The 19,873-nt window shown below is 39.4% G+C and overlaps 1 protein-coding gene across 1 annotated transcript; it reads right to left on the reverse strand.

Moving 5' to 3' along the window:
* Nucleotides 1-243: 243 nt before the first annotated feature.
* Nucleotides 244-2,485, reverse strand: nppcl (natriuretic peptide C-like). Its single transcript, XM_079895679.1, has 3 exons — nt 2,266-2,485; nt 1,038-1,276; nt 244-956 (listed from the first exon to the last, which is right to left on the reverse strand). Exons 2-3 carry the CDS (start codon nt 1,134-1,136, stop codon nt 657-659), a joined length of 399 nt encoding a protein of 132 aa, XP_079751805.1. The 5' UTR covers nt 1,137-1,276; nt 2,266-2,485; the 3' UTR covers nt 244-656.
* Nucleotides 2,486-19,873: the final 17,388 nt, after the last annotated feature.

Below are 19,873 nucleotides of genomic sequence, written 5' to 3' on the forward strand. Positions count from 1 at the left end.
ATGTGTGTCAGCCTGCGTGTCCTTGAACAATGCGAGCTGATTAAGACTGAATTAAGGATGAAAATCCTGCCACACTCTTCCAATTTGCATATTTGCTTAGCGCATAAGAAAATAAATTATACAGAAACAGGTGGAACTCCTTGATTTGCAGTGTGTGGGAGAACAACCTGGGTTTAGAAAAGCATAATAGAAACACTTTATGACCAGGGAACGCAATTAAAGATTCATGCAGAATTCAAAAAGAAACATGATAGGAGAAATTTTATTCATGCAAAAAGTACAGAAGGTGAGCAGTATATGTATAAATCATGCATTTTTTGAGACTACATCTACTTTAAAACTTTTGTTCACTATTAAACTACTAGTAGAATATCAAAAATGAAGGACAGTGTAGCTCATCTATATCTCAAGGAACAAGTAATACACTTTGCTTCCTTCCTTAGGAAATAAATATACAAATACAGCTAAACAACATGTTACTTTAAATCCAATGTAAAAATAAGTATATTGAAAGACACGATATAATGAATTTGTCCACCTATGTACAACTCTTTTCACAGGGTCCCAGACCAGACAAGAGTTTGGTAATGACCTCTACCTAAAGCTAAGCAGGACAACAGTCATCTCATCGTCTCGGTCCATCTCTCAGTTCATCATTAGCAGCCGAGGCCACTCATAGAGCCGATCCGGTCCAGTTTCAGGCCAAAACAGCCTCGATTCCATCCCCTCCGCAACCGGTCAGGTGGAGCTCGCTTCTGATTGGCCATAGCCCCTCTCAAGAGGCGGAGCCAGGCATTCTCGCTCTGCATAGGTATGTCAATCCACTTGGGATATTCTGCAACCTTTATCCCAGAGCTGAAGGTCTGCATGGGATCCTCCGACTGGTCACTCGTGAGGTTCTCAAGATCATCAAGGGTCAAGAGGTCATTGTAGCGCTCAAGAAACTGCTCAATGACCTGCATGGTAGAGATAGGAAACATGTTTCAATGGCTGTTTATGACTTTAAAAATATACATGTACAAGTACTGCAAGCCCACCTGCATGGCTTTGTGAGGGGTGTGCAGGGTTCGGGTGTGGCCCGGCACCGGATTGGCCAGAAGGACTAGAAGCACCACAAATACAGAGGAGCACAGCATGGTGCAAGTGATATTGGCCCTGGATACACCACCAATGCGAGTCGGGATTTAGATGAACGGTTTTAGATGAATACACTCAAACACAGATAAAGGAGAGAGACGCATGGGAATACGAACAAAAAAATATTCTGCAGAAAATACTACACAGTACATACAAAGAAACACAAAACACAGAAAGAGGTTAGTTTGTGTTATTGTCATGCATTTTTTGCAAACCGTTTGAACAAATTCAGCTACACAGATATTTTTATTATAATGATTTAGATTATGAAACAAAATAACATCTTGGAGTACACAATTTTTTATCACTGTACTGTAATCTTATAGTGCACTCCAAAATGCTATTTTGTTTTAGGCTATATAAACAACAAAATAAAACAATATTTAAATATTAAATGAACATTTAAATAACATGTTAAATAACATTTTTAAATTATACAGTACATAAAATAATAAAATAAGATAAAATAAAAGACAAATCCAGGTCATTGTAGGATTTTGTTGTTGTTGACATTTTCATGTAAATACATCTCCTCCTTTTTTTGTATTTTCCATTACAAAAATGATTCTCATTAGATTAGTTTAATTCAGTACACTAAAAATGACAATGATTTAAATCAGGATAAAGATAAAGTACAACAAATACTACTACCATGATGTATAACAACCCCATATAATATAAACTTTTTCACATTACGGGAATAAGAATATTTATTTGTTTGTTTTTGCATTACGGTAATGAGCATTTGAGGGAGTGCTACATTTTCATAAAAATAATGATATAATATGAATATATATATATATATATATAAAAAAAAAGTTCCTTAAAGATAAAGTTCCTTCGTTTTCTATTAACAAAATATAATATTCTTTTTATTTTGGGGTAAAATATGACCCAAGACAGGTTTTAGATTCACCCATATGCTGTGCAGAAAAAAATTGCTTGCAAAAATGCCAAATATAATTTAATATTTATAAAGTAATGAAGTCTTAATGATATAGTTAATAAGTTCTACAAGTTCAGTAAAATTTGGTATTTAGTAAAATTCATGGTAAAAAATCTGACCTGTTCAATTTGGTTCCACAATTTTCACATGAAAATCAGAAGATAAAGTTTTGTTTTACTCACCAATAGTTCTTCTAAAGGATCTTCTAAAACTTGACTGAATGCTTTAGTCCTGCTCCATCCCTCTCTCTCTCCCTCTCTCGTTTCTCTCAGTTTTTGGCACCTGCTAAGAGCATCCCTGTCTTTCCCTTTCCTCTCTCTTCCTTCCTCTGAGTGCAGGAATGTGATTTAATGCGAGTGGTGTTTGTATGTCAGTGTGTGTTTGTGTGAGCTTGGTGAGTATGTTAATAGTAAGCATGAGGTATCTATATATGCTTTGCTCGTCCCCCCTTCCACTCATACCACACACACCTCTTTTCCCTCCCTTTTCTCTCTCTCCTTATCTTAATGCCTCTCGGATGATGTCAGAGGTATCGAGGGGGTGTTTGATGTTGTCGGGGTGATCAGGCATGGGGATGCCACCTTCTGCCTGGAATATGACGTCATATGCACGCACATCACAAAAGAAATCGTGACACAAATGCAGGGCACCACAACCAGGTGTTGCCCTCCTCCGCCCTCTACTTTAAATGATCTCATCCTTCCTTTATTCATTCCTCATCCATCCATCTCTTGTCCCCTTGCATCCTTCTGTTTGCAAGGTGCGACTTTGGCTGCCAAAAGCACCACAGGCTGGCAGAATATTGTGTCTGTTGAGAGGATGCCAACACTCTTTTGGTGTACTCAACTCAAGGAGATATATAGAGCTTTCAATGTCTGTTTGGATAGGAAAGAGGCATTTCTTGCTGTTCTTGTGTCATTCGCACATGTAAAGCAAATGCTTGAGTCCTAAACTCATGGTCGATGTCCATCGTCAGAATTGCATGAGAATAAAGCTACATTTTAAAGTGCATTTGCATTAGAGGTCATTTATTGAATATGAAACCTTGATTTTTCCCCCATTAATCCGCTCTTGTGGGTCACTGTGAGAAATGTCTTTGCTTTCTTTTTTTTCTCTCTCTGTGAGTGCCATCACAGTCTGCCAGTGCCATCTGCTTACTGCTCCCCCCGGCCTCAAGAACATGATACAAGAGCCTACACACGTGCATGCACATGCACATGCGCGCGCACACACACACACACACACACACACACACACACACACACACACACACACACACACACACACACACTTTGGGTTTTCATGTTTAATGGGACCCTAACCCATAGATACAATGATTTTTATACTGTACAAATCGTATATTTAATCCCCTACCCCTAAACCCAAACCCACCCATCACAGAAAACTTTCTGCATTTTCAAGAGACATCACTTAGTATGATATATAAGATGTTTTCCTCATGGGGACCAAAAAAATTCGTAAAAAAAGCGTAATTATAATATTATTGTAATTTTTTATATGTATTTTAATTTCAATAAAACAAAAATATAGGAAAGATATGATAGATAGATAGATAGAAGTGTAATTTCAAGTCCTAGAAAAGGCATGTAACTGAACAAAATCAAAATAAATGAATGTACGTTTTAGTTATGCTATATTTTATCGTGTAGGAATTGTGGGGAAATATATTTTTAAAAATCAGTATGCTTATGAAATGCTTAATCCTTATCCATTAAATCATGAACGACTGTAAGAGTCATGTAAATTAATTTGTTAAAAAGAGTGGGAACCCTGAACAATATTCAGCTCCTAAAACTTCTGGAATCCTGAAATTAATTATTTGTTAATTGTATTAATTTATATTATATGAATTATATTATTTATAAAATATACCCATATATTAAATAAATGTTTTAAAAACAAAACTATAGGGCTAGGGGGACCTTCAAATATTGTTGTGGACAATGGAGGCCTTGTAGTCAAAAGGTTGAGTACCACTGACTTAATTCAAGCACAAAGACAACCTTAAACGTGTTGATATAATGCGGTGTCACAACCTAACACAATCATTTCCCTTTACCACAGCACCAACACAATATACAATTAATTTATGATCCAAATCTCATCATACAGACACAACATTGTTCTAACACAGTAATAGTCTGACAAAAACGCTTGTAGAAAACCACACACACACACACACACACACACACACACACACACACACACACACACACACACACACACACACACCTGAGGTATCCCTGGCTTCATAAAAGCATCAGTGTCCAGAGGGGCTCTTGTGTTTGATCAGGTTGAAGCCAGTGTTTTTACGGTTGTGTACCCTGTCTGAGTTTCTCACACTGCGAAGGATCGCAGGTTTATCCAGCCAGCTGCTGCCACTAGCAACCAATCCAGCAGGAACCTAGCAACAGAGCCATTTACAAGATCTAATTTATTTACATTACAGTGCTTATTTACTCTAATTACAGATATCAGTCAAATTAAAATGTACCACATATACAAGTTGTCAAAAAGTCATGTTTTTTCTATTTAAAAAGTCATCATTTTGTATTTGACCACTTTCAGTAATAATTCAAATTTAATTTGCTGCTTTACCTTGCATATTCACTAATTAAACTAGATGTACCGCATGGCGGTACAAAATATGACCGTCGCTCAGGCCTGCACTGGCTTTCCACAAAAAATATACTTATACTTATACATACTAAGTATGAAAAATCTGTGGGTTTTTTTTCAAAGGACCCTCCCATTCAATTTCTACAAACCTCTACCAAACGGTTGAGGTGCCTGTTGATGGTAAAAGTCAGTTATCTGACTTTGGCATGGGTTTGTTGTGTTTTACTGAAATAAAAAAAAAATTTTTCCCCAAAAAAGTGGTTTTATCTTGTAGCCCTGGTCCCAGAGTTTTAAAAAAACAATGTTAACAAAATTAAACTCATTCCCACTGTACCTAGTAGAACACTTAAGTAAATGTCCCATTGAAATTAATGAGATTTTATGGATTTAGGTGAAGAAAGTGTACACATAGGCTAATACATTTTGGTCTGTACCATGAAGAGAAAACTGATTCAACTATATAAACTATATATTTTCTGAAAGCGTAGACTCTCAGGATGTGATCTAACATGGCATGAAACATGTCCCACCCACCTCATTAGTATACTGCCCAAGCATAACACATTGGGTATTGGTAAATCGGGTATATGGCTGATACCTAAAAAAAGTAGTAGTATGTGCATGTCTGTCTGTGTGTGTGTGTATGTGTGTGTGTTTGTGTATGTGTGTGTCTGTGTGTCTGTGCGTGTATGTATGCGTGCGTACATGTGTGTGCGCGTGTGTGTTTGTGTGTGTCTGTGCGTGTGGATGTCAGTGTGTGTGCATGCTTGCGTTTGTTTATATTCCTGCATGTGTGTGTGTGACAGTATCATCCTAAACCAGCAACCCTTCGCTCAACAGCACCATCTACAGGCCGATGAGTGTACAGTCACTAAATGTGCACATAAATGAATTTATTTTATACCCCCCCATGGATGAAATTCTACGAAACTTAGCATACCCCCAGAGGATGTCAAGTTAATCATACACATGAAATATGGTGCAGTTCTGAACATCTCAACTGAAGATAGGGGCGATTAAAGCAGAATAATATTGCATTTTCATTTTTTTATGGGAAGGGGCGCAAATCACAAATGAGTGATTATGGGCTAGGTTGATGTGGGCCCTTAAGACCAACATACCATAAAAATTTCTTCATCCTCGGTGCCACGGTTCAGGTAGTTATTTAGGAAAAACTGCATTTTTTGGGTTTGGGGGGGCCCAGCGCGGGGGGGGAGTGGCCCCCGGGGACCAAACAAAATTTTTCCGTAAAAGTCTAGTGGGGCTACATGCCCACCAAATTTCATGTTCCCCGGTGTTTCGGTGTCCCTGGTATCGTTGACGAAAAATTCAGTAGATGACGAAAAAAAAAAAAAAAAAAAACTTTGACAATCCCTATATGACCGCTTTCGCTAGCTATGCTAGCGGTGGTCATAATGAGTAACAGCACTTTGCAACACTTTTCTTTCCAGTCTGATATAATTTGTGCTGCCCCATCCTTCTATAACAGCCTCTGCAAAACCTGTATTACACTTACACAGTTTAAAAAACAATCCACACACTGCAATGTATCACACCATATTGTGAAATTTGAAATGAAATGATCAGAGATCTTTAGTTGCTTATTTCTAACACTGGGATCCTTCAGAAGGATATATGTAGAGGTGTAGATGCTACACACAGCCCGGCCGATAGAGGAAACAACGTGTTTGGTGGAGACGTGGGCTTGGCAGAACTGGGTGGAGGTCGGTGTGCCTAAATTCAATGGTGGAACTGGAGGGAGGGAGGAGACCGGCGGAACGAGAGGGGTGGAGAGTCGAGGCACAGCTGAAGACTTGGAAGTCTGAGGTGGAGCCAGAGCAATGATAGACCAAGGTGGAGCCAGAGGGACGAGGTAGCTTGGCAGAGCCTGAGGGGTGACAGACCATGGTGGAGCCGAGGAAGCGTTGAGTCATGTTGGAGCAGATTAGTTGGAGGGTCATGGAGGAGTCTGGGGCCAGAGGCTTGAGTTGGAGCTCAGGGATCCACAGGCCAAGGCAGATCTGATGAGTGGAAAGTCCCAGGCAGGAGGAGCCTGGGGGCTGAAGGGAGACAACGGATGTGAGGCAGAGGAACTAGATGGCTTAGGCCAGGGGTTTTCCAATCCTGCCCCTGGAAGGCCACTGTCCAGCAGAGTTCAGCTCCAACCCCAATTAAACAAACCTGAACTAGCTAATCAAGGTCTTTCTAGGCATACTAGAAACTTCCTGGAAGGGATGTTGAAGCAAGTTGGAGCTAAACTCTGCTCCTCCAGGAGCAGATTTGGACACCCCTGGCTTAGGCAAAGGTGAAGGAGAGGGAGGTGGGGTGCAAACATCCGTGACGGAGACTTGGAGTTGGGCAACGGTGATGAAGGCAACTTGGAGCTGGGTAGCGCCAATGGCGACAAAGGTGACTTGGAGCTGGGCAAAGAAGACTTGAGGCTGGCCTGAACCAGTGGAAATAAAGTGGCAATGTCTGGGCTGGACTAGCAGAGACTGAGATGACTTGGAACTGGATGAGAATACCAGGGATGGTAGACCAGGAAACATTTCTTAATCCAGCATAACATTCATGTCGTGTGATGTGGTCCAAACCGTACTCTTAAAACAATGCAAATATAGTAATGGTAGCACAACCTGATAGGTAGCATTTTTCTTCAAGACACTGGCTCACACACCTGAACAGACCGTGATGGGCTCAGGCTCTGGCAAGCGCCCTGGCTCTGTTTTCAAGGCGGGCACAAGAGTTTAATTCCTACAAATAGCAAGAACACTACACATATACCAACTTTAACTACAAACACCGAACTTAGGTAACTGAGGGCTTCAATACAAAAGGAATGATAATCAACAGAACAGTGAACAGGTGTGCACTAATTAGAAACCAGAACAAACCAGAAGCTAAACAGATAATGGCAATAAAACAAAATAGAACATGGCTATGAACTAAACAAGACATTAATGTGACATTTTAATGGAGGTGTTTTCAATCGAGATACCATCTGGATACCATCTTTACTGATGTTGTATAACAAGAACTGCACTGAGGGTTGATGGAACAGACATTTCTCCGGAACAGGTTGAACTCTCTCAGGCGTTGGAGGACATCCTAAACGTGCTGGCGATTTTAAGCCAAGCTCCAGGAGTGAACAAGGATGTCATCAATGTAGATTAGTACAAACCGGTGGAGGTACTCTCAGAGTACTCCATGCATAAAATCCTGGAATACGGAGTTGATACGGCGTTGATCAGGCCATACTGCATGATGCAGTGCTCATAGTGGCCTGTAGGGGTCACAAAAACGGTCTTCTATTTTTCTCCCTCACGTATCCAGATGAGGTTGTAGGCACTTCGGAGGTCCAACTTGGTAAAGATGGTAGCACCTCTAAGGTGTTCCAGGGCCGCTGGGATGAGAGTAAGTGGATAGCGGAATTTCACAGTGATCTTGTTAAGTTCCCGGTAATCAATGCAGGGCCTAAAGCCTCTGTCTTTCTTTTCCTCAAAAAAGAAACTCGATGCAGCAGTGGAGGTAGAAGGATGGATGTGTCCCTGTTGAAGAGCCTCCTGAATATACTCCTCCATGGCCTTCTGTTCAGGAATGTAGAGTGGTTATATTTTGTCACGGGGCATTGGCTCATCCGGTGTGAGGTCAATAGTGCAGTCCCATGGTCTGTGAGGTGGTAATTGGGAGGTTCGTCTTATGGGTTATGTCACTGTAATCAGCAGGAACATCAACTGATTGTTTCTCTAGAGAGCTCTCTATCGAAGTGGAAAGGACAGGTAGGGTCTTGACTGGTGAGCTTGAGGGGAGAGGTAATTCTGAGAAACATGTTGGGAAACATTTCTCACCCCACTTCAGGACTTCGCCTGTGGACCAAGACAGAACCGGATGGTGTTCAATGAGCCAAGGACCCCCTGGGACAATGACAGCTGTGGAGTTCTCCAGAATCAGGAATTCGATGTTCTCAACATGAAGGAGTCCTACACGTAGCAACACTGGTCCAACACTGAAGCATACTTGTTGTCAGCTGAGCGGTCTTCGCATTATGGAATGGACCTTGTAACAGACTTTGTTTGTACTTGTGAGTTTGAGGTGGCGGCAGAGCTTCCCGGAAACGGAATTGCCGGCTGACCCACTGTCAATGAGGGCATTAACTGAAATGGAGACATCTGAGGCAGTAAGGCACACAATGGAGGTAAGTGGTGATAAATGAGAATTAATATTAATTAATTAATATTAATATTTATAATATAATACCAGGCAGTGATTTATGACATGCCCCTTAACACCACAGTACAGGGAGAGGCCCTGGGTCAGGCGATGTTGCTACTCAGCCTGAGTTAGATGGGTGGACTAAACTTGCATATGTTCCACACTTGGTTCTGGAGAGCTGACATACTCTAGTTGGCAGGGAAGTGGGTAGGCTTGCTGACCCTGTTGGTGTTCCATACAGCCCTGCACACAACGAGCGACTCTGATGGAAAGTTGGACGAATTTCTCTAATCCCATGGCATCATCGTATGCATCGAGATGCAGCCGCAGTTTAGGCTTGAGCCCTTGACGGTAAGTGGTGAGGAGCAAGTGCTCGTTCGATCCGCTTGCAGCAGCTAAAGTATGGAAACGCAAGCCATAATCGTTAATAGAGCTATTTCCTTGTTGCAGATGATACAGTTACTCACCAATACTGGAAACTCCCACAGATTTTCCAAATACTTCACGGAAGTGAGCCACGGAAATGTTCAAGGATTGAGTCACAGGACTATCCTGATGCCAAATTCTTTCTGCCAATTGGAGTGCTCACCCCATCAGCAGAGAAATGATGAAGGATACTTTAGCCTTTTCTGTGGGGAATTGTTGTGGCTCCATCTCCAGAGCCAGTGACCATTGGAGGAGAAACCCATTGCAGTCCTCTGCTGAACCAGAGTAGGGTGCTGGATTGACCATGGGACTGGCGATAACAGTAGTTGAAGAAGTGGTGAGCGTGTGCGGCAACTGAGGTGGTTGAAGACCATCAATGGTGTCCTGGAAAGGATCGGGATTTGGATTGCTCATGCTGCTGGTGAGTTGTCATGGTCTTGTCTTCTGTAACAATATGCATACTCAGAGAGACAGGAATAGGGATAGCACACACTTCAGTTGCCAGTGACAGGTGAGATCCATTGTGATATGGGAAGTGCACAGAGATGAGGGAGAAGAACTCTGGAGTCAGGAGCTGGAGAGGAGAACTTGGAACTGGAGCACAGGAACTAGAATCTTCTCAGGTAGATAACGCACAGGTAAGTTCAGCATGGGTTTAGTCGTGTATCAGTATTGGAGACCAGACAAAGATTGAGGCTGAGGTGTGTGCTTATGTAGTGCATTGCTTGCTGTGCTAATGGATGACAGGTGCAGGTGATCAGTACTCTGGTGAAAGGGATCATTGTGAGGGAGTGGCGGTGGAACCTGGTGCACGTTCAAGTTCAAAACGGTGCGCAACGTTTTGCTACGGTTTCCGGGTTGAACGTCATGTTTTCTGGAAACGGCGTGCACCGGTGTGCAATGGGGTTTGAGATACGTTTTCTCTTGTTTGGTGGGTGTGTCAGAACTGCAGTCCAATCAGCAGCAACATGTATATAAAGCACGCGGTATTTAAAGTGAACTCGCACAATGGGTTCAAGGAAAGTAATTTACAAATGTGTTCGATGCAGCTCGGTATACGCAACAACTGAGGATATTAGAAGACATGTTTGTGTAAGTTTTATTGTAAAAATATAGGATATCAACATAATGATGTAGTTGTTTATATTTTTAGCTTCATATATTGCAAGTGTATGACATTTGGTATAGAAATAAACAATGGTAATTAAGTGCTTTTCCTAAAAATGAGAAAGAAAATACAGGGTATTAAAACAGTATGAACTACAAATAAAGTCAGTATGTGAGGCTAAACAGATGTGTTTTAGTCTGAATTAGGTAATGTGTGCTTCCATTTCAGTTTCCACAAATCCCTTCACTCAATTGGGATGTTCTCTTTTGTTCTGGGCGGCAAGTGCAGTAACTGTAACATCGGGCATATTTTGTAGTATTAAACACATATTTATACCGACTTAATCAGGCTCCGAAAATTCTTCACAAAGAACACAAAGAATGGCCTTCTCAGCTGCCATAGTTGCAACTCTTGCATCACACTGTTCTAGTGTGTTCAAAGCATCACCGTTTCTGTTTAAAAAACGTTTTGCAACGTTTTGTCGGGGCTGAACGCAGCCCAGGTGTGTCCGTGAATTTTTTTAATTTTTTTTTGTCATTATTTATTAAATTTGTATTTATTATTTCTATATTTAAAGTGCTTGACAGAAGGTTCTGTATAGAACCTTTTCTTCTAAGAGTGGCCCTATGTCCCAGACCCCAGATTTTGCATTTCTCAAAATGCATCAAAGAAGACAGGAAATACAATCACTCAAGAGTGCAATAATGAAATAATAATAATAAAAAACCTACACTTTATGGATTTAATCTTACATCTGTAACAAAGAGTTTTTAATGCAGGCTTCCAGTAGTTCTCCAGCAATGAGTATGCGCATCTCATGATTGTTCATGCTACTGCTTTTAAGTTTTGAAGAATGTTTATATTGTAATATATATTGTAATATTATATTATATTGTTTTGGGTGAACTATCCTTTTAAGAAAGTCTTCAACATTTAATGATAATTGGGACCGAAGTGACTGCGAAACAAAAATAGCTATTTAATTAATCCATTTGATTATAATTTTTATTTAAGTTTGCATGCTAACTTTGACGGAGCCAAAATTATATATTAAAACATATTAAAAATATAAAATATTTTTATATATATATATAAAAAATCCAAACTTTTTATTTTCTCTGTTGACCCCTAGTGACATTTGGGGTGTGTGAGTTTATTCTTTGAATACCTCTATTAATTAGAGCACAGAACATCAGCTATTATAAGACCCCTTTAAATCTAATACAAAGAAATATTCTAGGTGATTCGAAAAGTTTATCCCAGAAGCAGGACGTGAATGCAGACTCTCACACAGAAGTAGACATGTCTGCCTCTTGCAGACAGCAGAAGGTGCTCTTATTTTATATAACACACTCACCAAAACAGCAGAAGAGTAATTGGCCTCTACAGTCCTCTCTGACTGTCACTCAAGAGACAGAGAAAGAGCCAAAGCGAGACAGAGAGAGAACGCTAGCACGAGAGAGAAGGTGTGTAGGAGGATGGGTAGGCGAAAAGAGAGGGATGAGACAAGTATGAAAAATGAGGGTATGGTAGAGCGGCTAGAGCCCACCAGCGTGTCACCTCTGAGTGAGAGAAAGAGGCGAAGGTGGTACATGTGAGTATGTGTGTTTTCTGTAGTTCTGTAGGCAGGGAATCTAGCAGTGTGTGTGAAAATCTGAGAAATAAGAGTGGGTAGATTCATCTGTGTAGGCGTGTGGGTGGGTGAGAGGACACCAGACCCTGAGAAGAGCACTAAATTTCAAAATAAAGGTTTTCGAGTTCAGAAAGTTTGGAGTGAGATGTAGAAAGAAAGAGGATGTGAAGGCCTGAGATGGGTAATTTTTCTGTCAGAGCCAGCTGTAACTGACAGACCTCAAGACTTCCCTGTGTGCAAAACAAAATTGAGCAAAGACAGATCAACAAACTATGATGTTCATATTAAAGGCTGCAAGCAGCAAGCAGAAACATTTTGTGGTATTATAATTTATGGCATGTTACTCCAGATATTTAGCATTAAATGGAGTCATTTATGCTGGAGCCATTCCATTCAATTTAAACTGATAACATTACCATTTGGATCGATTCACTAAAAAGAACCTTTTGAAAAGAATCTTTTGAAAAGATTCACTAAAAAGTTTCATTTTCAAATCTGACATTACTTGTTTGGATTCTAAGCAGCCAACGGACTGAACAGTACACATATTTACTGCTAAAATCTTGTCAAGAAAAGTGGAAGGCGTGACATCAAGCCGACATCAAAGTGATGAAAAGCAGACTGTATTGCCGCCTCTTGTCATCTTCTTCTGGCACAAAAAGTTGGGATGAACACACCACAAAGATGACAGCCAACAACCATCTGGCATGTACATTCTGCACCTGCGTGAGACGAAATAACTTTCCATACCTGCAGGTGGCAGTAGTCTCTATTTGTCCTCTGCGGATATACAAGTCATAAAAAACAAAAACAAATCAGCGCTTGCTTACTATTTTGATTATGAATACTGATCAACTGGCCTTCAAATTTCGTCATTAGGGGCCATGTTGTTATGAAAAAAATTGCGCATTGGAATTTTGTCGCTTTCGTCTTTCTTCTTATGCACTGAACAGCCAATCAGAGTGATCTTTCTCACCGATTTAATTTAATTGGCGTTGAATTGGCTTCAATGCCAATTCAACCTGCTTAATCGGCCAAAAAGCCACCAACTGTGATCCGACTAATGCCAACGGTAAGAAACACACCGCAAAAACTGGGCCAACAGACCTTTAACGACAGTCCGTTATTTTTGTGTCTCGTGGCCTTTAAAGTTGTTTTTGCTTTAAAAAAGTGAAATGCAAAGTAGTGGAATGAAAAATGCTTGGGCTAGAGATGCATTTTTAAAAGTTGCACTTCTTTTAACACTGTGTTTTTAGAATGAGTGTCATGCGCACTAAGACACACGACGCAAGCTCAATTGCCAAACATGTCCGTCTATGAAAAGCAGTTCAGTGGAATACAAAACCACATTATTTAAGAAAGGCCCCCCTTCATGTGTTTTTGCACTTAAAAATATGTAATGCAGAGTTGTAAAATTGGGAAAAAACACAAGGTCTAGAGTCATGTTTTTTTTTTTAAGTTACAAGTTTTTGGGCGCTGCTATTTTAGAACACCGTGTCAAGTGCGAGACACTGAAAAATACACAAGATGCAAATGGTCAATGGGCAAACATGTCCATAGTGCATGTTTACATATAAAAACAAAGGAAAAAGCTGGGCAGTAGAATGCAAAAATATGTTCTTTGTGAACAGCCCTTAAGGGATGTTTAAAATGGGTAGTGGAATAAAATAAAAAAAATGCAAGGTCTAGACTGAGACATTTTTTGAAAGGTTAAAAACTCAGTGCTTATGCACAAGAAGCTGAACAAGATGCAAGATGCGCATGTTTATACACAAAAACATTGTAAGCGCAGTGGAATACAAAAACACGTCCTCACACCCTGAATATTCTGCCATATATAATACGATTTTTGAAAAAATGGTGGGCAAAGAATGGTCGATTTTTTTTATTTATTTTTTTGTGGCTTAACTATTCCCTGGCTGACACTGAGCGGTAAGGTTTAGTTGAGTTTGACAGCTACGTCTCCCAGGTACAGACTTCAGCGTAGGCCTACACGTTTCTGCAGTCATTCCTGATATAGGTAGCTGGAGGATATAATGAAGACTTTGGCACATTTCCCAGCTGTAAAAGGATTAACCACAAGATACAAACATGCTCATAGATGCACTACAGAGAGGCTGAGGCAATGGGAATCGTAGCGGAACATAAATTAAAGGGGCGGATGGGATGGCACATTTACATATAGGCAACACCCCCATGCACCATGGAAATGCTGTTATTTTTCATGTGCTAAATTGTTTTTCTGCTACTGTTTTTACTTCAAAACAACTGTTTACTTACACATTCGAAAGGTTAAGGTGTTTTGGGTGACTGCCAGTGTGTTGCTATGCAATTGCAAAGGTTTTTGATTTGTTTTTAGCACATTGCTATGCTAGGGCGTTAATGGCCTGGGTGTTTGCTAGTGTGGACAAATCTGGGGTGCGTTTCCCGAAAGCATCGTTGGCCAACTATGGTCGCAAGTTCCGTCGTTACCAATATAGTTCAATGGACATTGCGATGAACTTGCGACCATAGTTGGCCAACGATGCTTTCGGGAAACGCACCCCTGGTCCTCCCTCGAAATGGAGCAAACTCCAATTCAAGGAAAGTCTGTCCACTTGGAGACCATATTTGAAACACCTCCGGGTCGTATTCCGCCATATTGCGCATTGCAATTTCTTCGATTCATGAAGCACTTCCGGCTTCATCGTCCCGAATTTGTGGGACCATGGTGTACCTTTAGCTTTTTACTTCTGGTGACTGTATTTTAGGCTTCAAAATTCATAAAAGTTGTGATCATCTGTGATAATTATCTTGATGGACAAAACGTGCAAGTATCATAAACTTTTGTTGATCACAGAGCTTGTTTTTAGCGATAATCCAAAAGCCTATGGGAAAATCCTATTGGGTCGACAAAGTGACGTCATACCGGCACAACTCCATACTCTCTTTAGCGCCTGATTACTATTCCTACAAAATCATGTTATGATAAATGTTTGAACTACGTTATAAGGACCATTAATGTCTGTATTAGTTAGCTTATGTTCTAGCATAGCATGCAGATACCCGATTAGCCTAATAGCTGTTTATACACACATTTGCACTTACCCTACAAATATTCACTATCATCTTTAATGTAATTAAATGATAATTTAAGTGTTAAATGTCCAATATATTTTAGTTATAAAAAGAATGTAATGTTCAATTATTCACTAAAAAGGCAATTATTAATAATAACACTTTATCAAGTGAAAGAAATTATGTTCAATTTGTTTTATTATGCACGATATAGTACATATTTTTAATTAATATCATTTGTTTGTACTTGTACTTGTACCGACTAGGACATGAAAAGTTTAGTAGACTATTCGCGCTAAATGAATGGTTAATGTCATGGTGCAGTGAGCAGAAACTGCTCTTTGTAAATAATTGGAATCTGTTTTGGGAGCGTCCTAGGCTTTTCCGTGCTGATGGCTTACACCCAAACAGATTCGGAGTGGATCTTCTGTCGGATAACATCTCCAAAATGTTAAATACTGTTAGATGACTAGTTACCAAAAGTCCAAATCATAGTATCTGCTGCACCAATTTAACTGATATAAATACTAGTGTAGAACATTGCATAGAAACTGTGTCTATTCCTCGTTTAGTGAGATCAAATAATAAATCTACTGCAGGATCTAGGAAAAATCTAATTGTTATTAAACAGAAAATGTTGCTATTAGTAAACAAAAACAATTTCTAAAGCTAGGTCTTCTAAACATTAGATCACTCACACCTAAGGCAGTTATTGTAAATGAAATAGTCACAGATAATATTTTCGATGTACTTTGCCTTACTGAAACCTGGGTTAAACCAAATGATTATTTCGGTCTAAATGAGTCTACTCCATCTGGATACTCCTATAAGCATGAGCCCCGTCTGATTGGTCGTGGCGGCGGTGTTGCAACAATCTATTGAGATATTCTCAATGTTACTCAGAAAACGGGTTATACGTTTATTTCGTTTGAAGTACTTGTACTAAATGTTACGCTCTTAGATGTTAGAAAAAAATCCCTATTATCTCTAGCCTTGGCTACCGTATATATAGACCGCCTGGGCCTTGCGCTGATTTCCTAAAAGAGTTTGCAGATTTTCTCTCAGATCTATTGGTCAATGTCGATAAAGCATTAATTGTTGGAGATTTTAACATACATGTAGATAATCCAAATGATGCGTTAGGGGCTGCGTTTACAGATTTATTAAATTCCTTTGGGGTCAAGCAAAACGTCACCGGACCAACTCATCGTCTTAATCATACACTCGATTTAATTATATCATATGGAACCGATCCAACCGATATAGATATCATTCCACAAAGTGATGATGTCACTGACCATTATATGGTAACTTGCATATTACGTACTGCTGTAATATGTCATGCGGCGCCGCGTTATCGACCAGGCAGAACAATCCTTCCATCCACCATAGATCATTTCTCAAATTGCTTATCTAATCTGTCTCAGCTGCTGCCTGAACCCAAACAAACAGATGAATTAGAAGAACTAACTAGCACTATGAGCTCCATTCTCTCTGGAACACTGGATATTGTTGCACCAATTAGATTAAAAAAGGTCAGAGAGAAAATTAAAGCACTATGGTACAACAATACTACGCATGTTCTAAAGAGAGAAACCCGTAATTTAGAGCGTAAATGGAAACAAACTAATTTAGAGGTCTTTAGAATCGCGTGGAAAGACAGTATGTCACGTTATAAAAAGGCCCTAAAAGCGGCCAGGGCTGAGCACCTCCGCAAACTAATAGAAAATAACCAAAATAATCCAAGGTTTTTATTTAAAACCGTGGCTAGACTAACAAATAAACAGACATCACCCGAACAAAATATCCGGTTACAGTTTAGTAGTAATGATTTCATAAACTTCTTCACTGAGAAAATAGAAAACATCAGAACCACAATTGTAAACGTTCAATCTTCAATCGCGCCTTATAATTCAGCCTCAACTATCACCCCGCAAGAACAATTACAGTGCTTTACAGCTATAGAACAAAAAGAGTTAAATAAACTTATCATTTCATCTAAAACAACAACATGTTTATTAGATCCTATACCAACTAAACTATTGCAAGAAGTGTTACCTGTAGTGGAAGAGCCTCTCCTCAATATTATTAACTCGTCTTTATCTTTAGGTTATGTTCCATGAACATTTAAACTGGCAGTTATAAAACTTCTCATTAAGAAACCACAATTAGATCATAATAATCTAGCAAATTATAGACCCATTTCAAATCTTCCATTTATGTCTAAAATACTAAAAAAAGTTGTGTCCGCTCAACTGGGCTCTTTCTTGCAAGAAAATGACATCTATGAAAAGTTTCAGTCTGGATTCAGGCCGCACCATAGCACTGAAACTGCGCTCGTTAAAATCACAAATGATTTACTTTTAGCTTCTGACCAAGGCTGTAACTCAATACTAGTTTTACTTGATCTTAGTGCTGCGTTCGATACTATAGATCATACAATACTCTTAGATCGACTACAAAATTATACTGGTGTTCAAGGACAAGCATTAAGCTGGTTCAGATCATACTTATCAGACCGCTACAATTTTGTCTATTTAAATGGAGAAAAATCAATCATAACTTCAGTAATCTATGGAGTGCCGCAGGGATCTGTGTTAGGCCCTCTGTTATTCTCAATATATATGCTGCCACTTGGAAATATTATAAGGAAACATGGAATTAGTTTCCATTGTTATGCTGATGACACTCAAATATATATTTCATCACAGCCAGATGAAAACACTAAATTATCCAAATTGACAGAGTGTATTAAAGATATAAAAGATTGGATGACGCGTAATTTTCTTTTATTAAATCCAGACAAGACAGAGGTAATACTTATCGGTTCAAAAAAACGCCCACAAAACCTCTTATAATACAACTTTAACATCGTAGGATGTCCTGTTACTTTATCCTCTACAGTAAAAGACCTGGGTGTTATACTCGACTGTAACCTGTCTTTTGACAAACATATTTCATATGTTACAAAAACAGCCTTTTTCCACCTTAGAAACATTGCTAAGCTACGTAATATCCTATCAGTTTCTGATGCACAAAAGCTAGTTCATGCATTCATGACCTCGAGACTAGATTACTGTAATGCTTTATTAGCTGGTTGTCCTGCATCCTCAATAAACAAGCTACAGTTAGTCCAAAATGCAGCCGCTAAAGTTCTTACTAGATCAAGAAAATATGATCATATAACACCGATTTTATCATCACTGCATTGGTTACCTATAAAGTTCTGTATTAATTACAAGGTATTGCTACTGACTTATAAAGCCCTAAACGGCTTAGCTCCAGTCTATTTAACGGATCTTCTATCGCCCTATAATCCATCGCGCTCTTTAAGATCAATAAATTCGAGGCTTTTGGTCATACCTAGGATATCCAGATCAACCAAAGGAGGGAGATCATTTTCACATTTAGCTCCAAAACTCTGGAATAGCCTTCCTGATACTGTTCGTTGCTCAGACTCGCTCTCCCAGTTTAAAACTAGATTAAAGACGCATCTCTTCAGCCAGGCATTCATATAATATTCTTAATCTTACAGTTCAAACTACAATCCGGCCTCTAGTTCATAAATGCCAGAGGAGAACTGGCCCCCGACTGAGCCTGGGTTCTCCCAAGTTTTTTTTTTCTCCATTAGGTCACCTGATGGAGTTTTAGGACACCATTAGGTCACTTGATGGAGTTTTAGGACACCATTAGGTCACTTGATGGAGTTTTTCGGTTCCTTGCCACTGTTGCCTTTGGCTTGCTCAGTTGGGGATATTTAATTTTATTTTATCAATCAATAAATTCCACTAGAAACAAACCTTGTTGTATTATTTTACTTTAATACTGTGAAGCTGCTTTGATACAATCTGTATTGTGAAAGGCGCTATACAAATATACTTGACTTGACACTTAATATAATTATATATATGATCATGTGTTTGCAACTGATAAAAAGCATGTTCTATATATTATGCATGTCAGTAGTATGAATCTGGATGTAATACATTTGTCATGTAGTCATTGTCATGTGACCATTTTTAAGTAGTACTGTAGTCCGTTACTGATTGTAAACTACATGATGAAAAATGTAGTCAGTAACGTAATCTATTACATTACACATTTTAGGTAATATAATCAGACTACTATTTGATTACTTTTTACCCAACACATTTATCATACTGATTTGAATAGGATAATCTTGGCTTTTCCTGTCAACTCCTCTCCTGTGGCCTCGTGGGATACTAGAAGCACACTTAAGAGTCTCATCAGTAGTAGTAGGACATCCAGATACTTCACCTACTGTTTTACAAGTAGGTCTTTTATGAATTAGGGATGTGTAATGTGTAGTTTACGATAATATGATTATTGTTTTAATGATGTGCAACGTTAAGGAGTATGGCGATTTCACTGCGTGTCAGATGCAACTGTGTGTGAAAATACTGGAGATACACAAGAAGGGAAAACTCATCTGAACAGTACAAACCAGGAGCAGTAGTTCTTATTAAAGATAGACAGGACACTCCAACCCCTGCAATCATATGTTCAGGTGATCATGATAATTATCCTTCTACAATACCACTTAATCAGTGCGGTGTCAAACCAGTCTGATCTAAAACGCTTTCCCCACAGGCCTGCTGAATGGCTTCGTTTACCCTTCAGGCACAACCTTAAATTATCTCCTTGCATGCAATCACTGCAATGTGATTAAAATGAACGCTTTGCCTACACATGC

This window comes from Squalius cephalus, assembly GCF_949319135.1.
Source record: "Squalius cephalus genome assembly, chromosome: 15".
NCBI lineage: Eukaryota > Metazoa > Chordata > Actinopteri > Cypriniformes > Leuciscidae > Squalius > Squalius cephalus.

Coding starts and splice junctions, on each gene's coding strand:
- nppcl (XM_079895679.1), bottom strand. CDS start 1,136: ATGCTGTGCTCCTCTGTATTTGTGGTGCTTCTAGTCCTTCTGGCCAAT. Junction 957..1,037: donor CCCCTCACAAAGCCATGCAG/GTGGGCTTGCAG, acceptor TCTACCATGCAG/GTCATTGAGCAGTTTCTTGA.